The sequence below is a fragment of the Cynoglossus semilaevis genome, chromosome 4 (genome assembly GCF_000523025.1).
Source record: "Cynoglossus semilaevis isolate Cse_v1.0 chromosome 4, Cse_v1.0, whole genome shotgun sequence".
In the NCBI taxonomy this organism is placed as follows: Eukaryota; Metazoa; Chordata; class Actinopteri; order Pleuronectiformes; family Cynoglossidae; genus Cynoglossus; species Cynoglossus semilaevis.
Genome location: NC_024310.1, coordinates 12,611,356 through 12,621,170, shown reverse-complemented (window position 1 = coordinate 12,621,170; position 9,815 = coordinate 12,611,356). Strand labels below are relative to the sequence as shown.

General features: G+C 40.5%; 1 protein-coding gene across 1 annotated transcript in view; it reads left to right on the top strand.

Moving 5' to 3' along the window:
- Window positions 1-9,815, top strand: part of gbe1b (glucan (1,4-alpha-), branching enzyme 1b) — an 85,336-nt gene that overhangs the window by 50,810 nt on the left and 24,711 nt on the right. The window contains exon 14 of the mRNA XM_008309264.3: window positions 5,232-5,362. Coding sequence (XP_008307486.1) covers window positions 5,232-5,362 — 131 coding nt within the window. The remainder of the gene's footprint in view (window positions 1-5,231; window positions 5,363-9,815) is intronic.

The window sequence follows — 9,815 nt, the reverse complement described above, 5'->3', positions numbered from 1 at the left end:
TCATATCAGGAGAGCATAATTAAAGACACGTCTGGTTCACATGGAGGATTTCTACATATTGATCTATCAATCACAGCCTGGTTCTGTCTCACTGCAGCCTGTTACATTTGTTAAAAAAAAAAAAAAACCTCAACAACACTGAGCTTCCAACAGCTTTGGGCAAATGCAAATCAAAGCTGTTGGCAGAGAACGTGCATTTGGAACATCTGGCTCCAGTGCTGACCTGGTGAACACTGGGTTCTTTCTTGGCGAGATGCTGGGCTAATCCACATTTCCAAGGTCCCTTTCCTGAGGACTGTTCCTGCTCCAGCTTCTCTGGACAGTAGGAAACTTCTTGGTAACTTGACTCCACTTCTTCCTGGCTGTATGTCCTGCAGTTTGGAAAATACTATCTTAGGAAAACTTCCAAACATTCTTTTTAGACCAGAACGTGTGTATTGACTGTGTATTAGAGCAATGATAAGTGAACAAATGTTGGAGCTGTTGGATATACAGTGGCTGTCACTCTGCCCATGTGTTAAAATATGAATCAGATTCATTTTCAAAAATTAATTAATAATAGGATTAATGTATTAATTTCCCCGACCCTTTTTGAATTATTGTAGGATAGGATATTAAGGTACAGGGAATTCCAGGATCTGCTCCATGCTGGAATCACCACACAAGGGAGGGCAGACTTTGTCTATCTATCTCAAATTTGGAGATAGTTGACAGTAAATTTGAGTTGATTGTCAGTTTTTCTAACACTATGACGTGTAGATGTGGTAGTAATACCCATGTGAGGATTGGAACGACAGAAATCACTTTTCTCCTTACTTCTAAAGCTCAGTCTGAACCTGAGAATGTCGCTGCCATTCATCACCTGAGGAACTTGGTATCTTGTGCAGTAGCCACAGAGAATACATTTGTAAAATAATGCGATGCTTGCCTGATATTGAATTGGAATTTTAGGCACAGGTTTAGGAAAATGTTGCTAAATCCAGACTTTAAATGACCTCAGAAAAGTGATTTTGTTGTCGCCACATGCACAGTTTATTGGCTCGAGCTCTTGATATTATTTACTAACTGAAGCAAATTGCTGTGTTCTTTGCAATAAATTACTTCTCTTGCTCCATTCGCTGTCCCAGGGAGCAGCAGAGACTTAGAAATAATTCAGGCATTGATACAATATCACAAAAAGGTTTTGTAGAACATTACTCATAGATGACACCAATAACCGCACAGAGATGCTGCCATAATGGGCAGATGGGTCTGAATCCTCTGTACAGCTTATCAATGACATTGCCAAGGTAATTGCGCTTTGTGGGAATATTCACTGGCTGTGTTCAATATTTACTGTGGTGGGTGGATCCAAGGGCACCCTACACTCTGGAACCAGCAGCAGAGGAGGTTCTGTCGGCAGTCTCTCTCTCCTGTCCCAGATACACTTTAGTCAGAGGGATCGGTATATTTGGTAGGAATTTAAAATGTCTTTTACAGACAGCTGCTCTTCCAGTGACACTAAAGAATATTCGTAGGTGGCCTGCCAACATACTGCATTTCAAGAAATGTACAGGGTGTTTTGTTGTACTACTGCAATAATAAATGCAGTAGTACAACGAGACAGCCAATGAAAAGAGTTCATACAAATACAGAGAGTTCTCGTATTATGTCGAAGTTCAGTTACTACAACTGGCCGGTTCAGGAGCAGATAGATGGAGCGTTCGTGTGAACTAAGATAAATGACATGTAAAAGTCCAGCATAAAGGCTAAAATGCTAAAAGGCAGACGTAGAATGATAATATAAATTAATTTAGAAAGGTTTTACGGGCCGGATTAAAAAGCTAAATGGGCCACATCCGGCCCTCAAGCCTTAGTTTGCCCATGCCTGATCTAGGACATAAAAACATCAGAAGAGTGACTTACACTTGAAGAGCAAAAAGTTCCCAAAAAACGACACAAATGAAAGAAAGCGAACGTAGTACAATCCTATGTATGGCGTTCAACTGACACATGTAAACAAAGCTGTCTTCCACGTGACCACGTATTCATCCACTCTGCTCTGCCTCAAGTTGGTGTTCAAGCTTAGTTGATGACGTTACCACTGAGTGGAGTTGAGTGACACAGTATCTGGGTTCTGACTTACAGCTAAAGTTATGTGATAGATACAAATACAAAGTTGAGTAGATGCACAGCTCTAATACATACAATAAAATATATATGCATATATTTATACATACACACTATACCTGTCTTGGTGATCAGTGATTGATGGGCCACCATTGGCTCCCCCCACAGGAGGTGTCACTGCAGTGGTGTCCCTCACTCCAGTTGTGTTTTTCACTGTGATGAGACCTAAATAAAACACATTCAAGTGTCATCTGTATTCAACCTGCAGCAGATTCTACTTAACTGCTGTGACACTCGTGGTTAAAGCTGCCCATAAACTGCTTTTATTTTCCCAGTAATATCACCTTAATCTGTCTTCAGTTTTTGTTGTAAAAGCTGTCTCCGAGTCGCAGCATTAAATTTTTATGATCGTATTACAGAGATACAGTATTCCATAACACTGAGGTCATTGCAGGGATTTGACCGAGCAGCATTGGTACCTTCAGCACGTCAGGCATTAGGCTATGTTTCGGTCACTGGTCAGCCCTCCCTGTGAAATCCTTTAGGGAGCTGAAGTTAAAGCCTTATTTTATAGCAGCGTCTTGGATGTGTTTTCGATGAATGCCATCTCTCTGGGAACATAAAATGTTTACCCGGGGCAAAACCCACGTTTAAATCCAATTTTTCAACAAACTGACTGAACCTGAGATCCATTGTAAGAGAAAAAAAAGGAGCAGGGATTCAAGTCACAGCTTGAGATTTGAGTGGTACTTTTACAAAAAACAGTTTCATTTAAAGTGCTAAGGTCAGACATTTGACATCCACTGCTCTTACTGTCAGTCAACGTTAGCCTAAAGCTATGATTTCACTTCGGTCTAATGCCAATAACGAAGCTGTAATTGAGTTTGGCCCCATATTTGAGCACTGATGTTTAAGCTAATGTTAGCTTTTACTCTTTACTTTTTTCCATTCCTGGCTAGGTTACAAATATCAACTGTGTTCACCCATTTACACTAACTTTTGTTTTATCCTTTAACTTTAGTTGGACCAGAATTTTGGCTGTTTGTATTTTTTAATAGTGTAGTCAGTTGTGTTCTTCTACTAGTTGTTTTGTTGTTGTACAGATATTACTAACCCAACCAAAGTTCTGCTTTTTTTAGGTAAAAACTGTATACAGTTTTTGCAGATTCAAGTATGTGTCAATGTCACATTTGAACATTTGGTTCACAAAAGCATTTGATTCAAAGTGCTGAAGGTCAAACCTGAAGTTACTACTGGGATTTCCACTGCTCTCATGGTTTGCCTGACTTTCAGCCAAAACTCTTGTTACAGAGCAGCGTGGTGCTGCAGGCCATCGCTAAAATAGAAATGTAAAATCCTGAATCATTGTGTCAGACCCGGAGCCTGTGCATGTGTCAGCTGAGCTCATTATTGCATCTGTGGCTGCAGGACGTCCCAACAGTGGGGCTTTAGGCTCAGCTTTCATATCATCCTATTTCAGGAAATTCATTTAGGCTACAGCGTGTCTTAGCATTAACTCTATGGAAAAATATGGGTTCTTAACATGTTAAGAGTACTAGTTGTTAGTCTGACGGGAAAGAAATGATTGGGTAAATTTGAGCTTAGCTTTTTCCACCGTGTTTGAGCTATGTCTGTGCTGACCATTAGTTAACTGTGATGACACAGACGTTGTCATTTGTATGGTGCATTGTTCACTTATTTATGTTTTTATATTTTTATTTTTTATTTTATTTATTATGTTATTCATAATAATAATCTATGAATATTATCAATATAATAATAATAATAATAATAATAATAATAATAATAATAATAATAATAATAATATTCCATCATAATACACCAGATGTTTTATTTGTCTCTCACTCACTGTGTGTCTGCAGTGGAGTTTTTGCTCCTCTGTAGTCTTAGACCTTTCATCCCGATCGTCTTCTGTTTTATTTTTTCTCCTCACCATCCATCTTTACTCAGTGGTGAGTTTGTGGGGAGCTCGTCTTCTGCTCCGATCATTAAAAGACTGCTCTGAGTTTGGCTTGGGGAAGAAACTGCTAAAAATAAGGGGTTTGGATGACATTGATGATCTGTGCTAATGACACGTTAGCATCAGCTCCACACAGCAGCAGCAGATTGAGCAGCAACTCTATTAGTCGTCGCAGACCGGAGCCGTGTCTGGCAGTACCAGAGGCTCTGTATTCTGTGGATGGCATAACCGGAAAATTGATGCAGGAATTATAACTGAGTGGAGGTTTTTTCTGTAGGGAGAGATGTCTTAAATCAAACTAAATAAACCCAAAACTTAAACAGAATACATTTCCAGGGGGAAATTCCAGAAAGGAGGTTGATAAAACTCTGAGTTGAGTTACTCTGAGATGGGAAACAGTGAGTATTCAGTTCTCAAACAGACGATCTGAATTAGTTCAGTCAACTCTGAGTATGTTCACCTTGAGTTACACGCGTGCACAACCACTGTGAAAAGCCATCGTCAATGGAGCTGCGTGAGTGAGAAACCATGACAACGGGAGAAAAAGAAAAAAACAGATCCAACTATGTCGTGACCAAAAAAAATACTGGAATACACATTAGCTTATCTTAGCCCATAAAATCAGTTTGGTATTTTTCATGAATAGGTTATTATGTATTAATGTTATTTATTTGAACTGTTAACACAGCAGATGTCACATATATAAACATCTAGAATGCAGTTGACTTGCAGCATGTATTTTTATTTTGAAGTTGTCATCTCTTGGCTGTCTTTCTTGTGCCTGGTGATATTTAGTACCATCACCTTGTCTTTTCCTTCACTCGAGAACATACAGAATTCTGCAGACATATTCATGTTGCTGCAAAGAAAAAAAAATTGCTGTAACTGTTTTATTGACACGTTAGCAGCAGACCATGTTAGCGTCCATCAGAACTGGGCCCCCGTTTTCCTGCTAATGGGGGCCATTCTAAAATTGATGTGGTCATTTTTCCTCTTTTTAAATGTCATCTCTCAGTATAATGTGCCTCATTATAACTCTCCAAATTTCAGAGAGGAGAAAGTAAAGGTAATGGCTATTCATGAAGAAGTCATTCATTAGCTTTCTCTCTTCTTTTTTTTTTTCCTTTCTCTCTCATTCCAGGCTTTTGTCAGTGCCAAGCATGAAGAGGACAAAGTCATCGTGTTCGAAAGAGCAAACGTACTCTTTATCTTCAACTTTCACCCCAGCCAGAGTTTCCAGGACTACAGGGTGGCTGTGGAGGCTCCAGGGAGGTATCCTTTTAGCCCGCTGTCCTGTCACCACGCTCGTTTCCTTTAAATCTTTAGACAATGGCTTTCCGCTGTCACGCAACAGTGCACACTGGCAACAGCCCCGGCAGAGTAATGATGCCTTTGTAAGTTACTTTTTTGTACAATAACATGATTAATCGCTCTGAGCTTGACAGCGCCACTAACTGAGCAAGATTTCAACCTCGGCAGTAACTGTCGAAAATGTGTAAAGAAAGGAGACAGAAAATGGAATGATGGCTGGTGTTTTTGTGTTGAGTTCAAGTACATCAGGGTTTCCACTGTATCCCTGAGCGACGGTGGAATCTTGATGCTGACGTACAAAATCAAATAAACGTCCTGTTTTTGTCTAACGGAACTAGAGTCATAAATGGTGGGGATTACTGATAGTTATTTAGTTATTTAAGTCTCAGTGTTTAATTAATCTTTTGTTTAATCTCAGTGTTTTTGCTCATTTCAATTAATCTGTTGTAAACCAGTGATCTTCAAATGGCGGCCCGTGGGTCATATCCTGCCCGCCGAACCATCCAATCCAGCCACGACTGGATTCCAAAACCCCTTTATTAAAGCAACTGATAAAAAAAAACAACAACTTAAATTACAAATTCCCACCATTTTTGAATCTATTTGATCCTTTTTTAGGCCAGTTTTGTGTCTCTAAGGAGCCTATCCATGTAATTTATTAAGCTGTATTCAATTTTATATCTTAGTCCAAGTCAAGACGTATTGGCACTAGGTTGTTGATAGTTTTCTTATTTTATCTCTAGAATTCAATTTGATATTATTTTAATTGACGTACATTTTACTTTAAATGAGACTTTTTTGACTTTTTCTTAATGAATCTAATATATATCGTAAATATAATTTATAGGTGATGTTAAACATTTGACTTTTACTACCTTTTTGCTACAACTTACGTAGTATCTCTACTGCAGTTTTTGCAAACGTTAACCGTATTTTTCACTGATTCATTCTAGGGTGTTATTCAGACATCCACATATTTGAAGATTGTGTTGCCCCCAGGTCTTTGCTAATACCCATCCAGGGTCAGAAAGGAGCAGATTACATTCTCTGGGATGCTTATGCTCGCATGATATCATTTGGGTACTCTCTGTTGAAAGGAAAATAAGTGGTTTGTTGATAGGGCTGTTGTTTTGCGATTACTGAGGAATAATAGCAGAAGCCAGTGATTCAGAAAGTGCTCTCTTTAGCAGTAACCACAGTCTGTCTTCTCCGTAAGCAGCTCAGCAAAATTTAATGAGTCCCACAGTTGTGATTACAGCGAGCTTAATGATGGTGGCTGTGAAGGGGCAACAACAATGTGACACATTTGTATTTATTATAACGGACATGGCTGTCGTCTGGGGCCCACTGTCGCTCACCCCGAGTGTCTCCCAAAAGGCAAACGAAGCTGTGTTGCTTCTTCAGCTCCTGCTAAAATAATGTGATGGTTAGTTTAAAAAAAAAACACACAAGCCGATCGCTTCAGCTTTCTCGGCACGGCGGCCAGGCACACGACATCATCAATTCAGTCTTAAATTGTTATTTTTCAGCTGACTGACAGTGAGGCTGTTAAAGAGCTGTTGTTCCTTCATTTTCTTTTCGGTTACATTTAACTGATTTGTCGCTGCTTCATCGAAATCGTTTCAAAAGAATTTAACCAATTCAGAGCTTACTGATATAATGCTCATGTTAGAAGCAAAACTGTTTTATTATTAAATTGTAAGTTATCGCACAGATGAGGTTTCACACGAACCATCAGACGATGATTAGATGATTTCATCATGTCGAATAGAAATGTATCTCTGTTAATGTTGGTCCTTATTTGACATTTTTTGAAATTTAGCAGAATACTAATACTTACAGTATTAGTATTCAATTTCTAATTACAGGGCTCTCCTCAACCAGAATTCCGTTTTTACGGTGTGACGTAACTCATTTTTGCTGTGCTCTCCTCAACCAGAATTCCGTTTTTATGGTGTGACGTAATTCAATTTTTGCTGTAACAACGGTTCCGGGTTCCATAAGAACCTGTGTCACACTAACACTAACATCATAATCCAGGACATAAAAAAGTGTCGACTTACGCCTGGGAGCCATAAACAAAGGGCAAAAAGTTCCAAAGGGCCTTCTTTCAGATATTCCAGCCTCATGACCACGTATTCTTCCGCTCTGCTCGACCAACTAGTTCCTCTACAAACAAGTTATTGAGGATAATGGAACAAGACGTTCTTAATAAATTTATGGGAGGCGGTGACGTAACCACAAAACGCCGCCGGTCGAGGACACAGTAAACACACAAAAAAAAAGGTACATTCTGCCCTTTTTTTCACTGTCTAAATATTTAGCTTCTTAACAGTCCGTGGTGTCTGGCGTTTGTCATTTGTCAATGAGTGAGCTCACATTCTTTCATGAGCTCACACAGTCTTTGTTCCCTTTTCACACAGAGATTTCTAGTATTTTTTATCATAATATGACTCTACACAGACACAGGCTTGAAAAAATCTTTTGTTTTCAAACTGGCAGATGGACCTCTCGGCTAGTTTAGCAGATAACAGAGAATTCAGACATGGATCTGGATCAGAAAGGCTGAAGACCAGGACTGGAATTACTGTTAGAGAGCAGATGCACCGGTGTTACCTGGGTCCCCTTAACAGTGTGCTGGAATTGAATACATTTTCCTTGTCGTGGCTGGGAGCGAGACCAACTCCAGCACTGTGGAGAGGAACTGAGGAGCAACAGAGTAAAATGCTGTGGGAGTCTGGGAGACGAGAGCATTCATACTGCGTTTGTACAAATGGGAGGCGTCTTTGTTAGAGACATGTTAACATGTGAAACTGGGGAATCGAACCCTCTACAGTTGTTTAAAATATTTTTTAAAATTTGAATAATAACAGCACAAACCTGTGTCAGGTTTAAATGAAAAACACCACCAATTGGAATATCACATGTTAACTTAAAGACCCCTGCTGTGATGTGTATAAAACCATCAACCTGGAGTGTTGCCGGGGTGAATCCTTGGGCCAGCAGCACTAATGACGTCACTGCACAGTGTCTCTAATTCCATTTTTGAGGCTTCATATTCATTGAGTCGGAGGAACATCTTTTTTGCTCACTGTGCTGCTGCTTTTGATATCAGAGAGGAGGCCTCAGACACCGGGTGGGTTGAGAGGAAATGCAAATAGATGTGAGGGGCAGAGCTGTGGCTGTCATTACACAGAGAAGCCGTAAACACATGAAGGCAAACGCGCCGCGTGCGAGAAGGTAAATGCGCCGTGCGTACGAAGAGACGCCGATCCTCCGATGGGAATGTGTGCAGAGGATCCAATTAGGGAGGAAGACGGATGAAAGTGCCACTCAGAGGCAGAGGAGGTAAACAAGACGAGCTGAATGAGTCCAAAAGTGCTTTTTCATTACACTCTCCTGTCATAGGCTTAAACTTTCCTCTGCCTGTCAGGGTCAGGGCTGTCACAGGTGTCCCACACCACCTCTGCATGTGCAAACACCAGCTGCGTCCTGCCGCCGTGTCTCTGCCACTGAAAATAGACTCCATGTAGGCTTTAGTCCTCACACCTGGAATAGTACATTTGACGTCTGACGTCCCTGCAGGTCTGAGTCCTGCTTTAGATACTTTGGCGTATTCACAACCAGACAATGATCACACACAGCAGAACGGAAAGGCAAAAATGTGTTCTGCCAAATGATAACAAGTATAATGACTAAAAAAAAGTTCCACTAATCTGCCCCTACCCGTCTGTTCAACGGTCTGTATTTAGCGCTTTTTCTAATCCTAATAAACAATTAAACAACAACTACCTGCTGACAACATGGCTGCCTGGAGACCACTACCCCCCCGAGATAGAAATGTTATCACGATCCCCCTCAACCCACATCCCCTGCGAATTGAAATACTATTGAGAACCTGATAACGTATATTTTTATCTGTACAAACCACTGTACAACTGCAGTTGCTGCCACCTAGTGACTGGAGGCTTTTACAGCAGTGGTACACTTATGCCATATTCCATTGGAAAACCCTTGCGCCCCCACCACCCCCCACCCCCACGCCCAGGGCGTCCCACCCCACTATTTGAGAAGTACTGATATAATGTCTGGTACTGATTTCACGATGCTGCGGTAGGAAGACAACTGTAATACCTACTGAGTTTTTACCAGACATCTATATACACCAATATGTTGGTACGAATACAATTTGAATTGTTTAAAAAATGAGAACATTTGAATGTGGGATCTGACGTTCCATCTTGTGTCTTTAAATGGTTCTAACCCCGCCCCCTTCCACTGAATGATTGGATTGATGGACTACGGCCTTGACCCCATGACCCTGAAAAGGGGCAACATTTTTACAGAATTCCATGTTACAAAAACGTAGTTTCTGTCCAATACAATACTGTACGGAGGGGAGCCTCATCCTGCC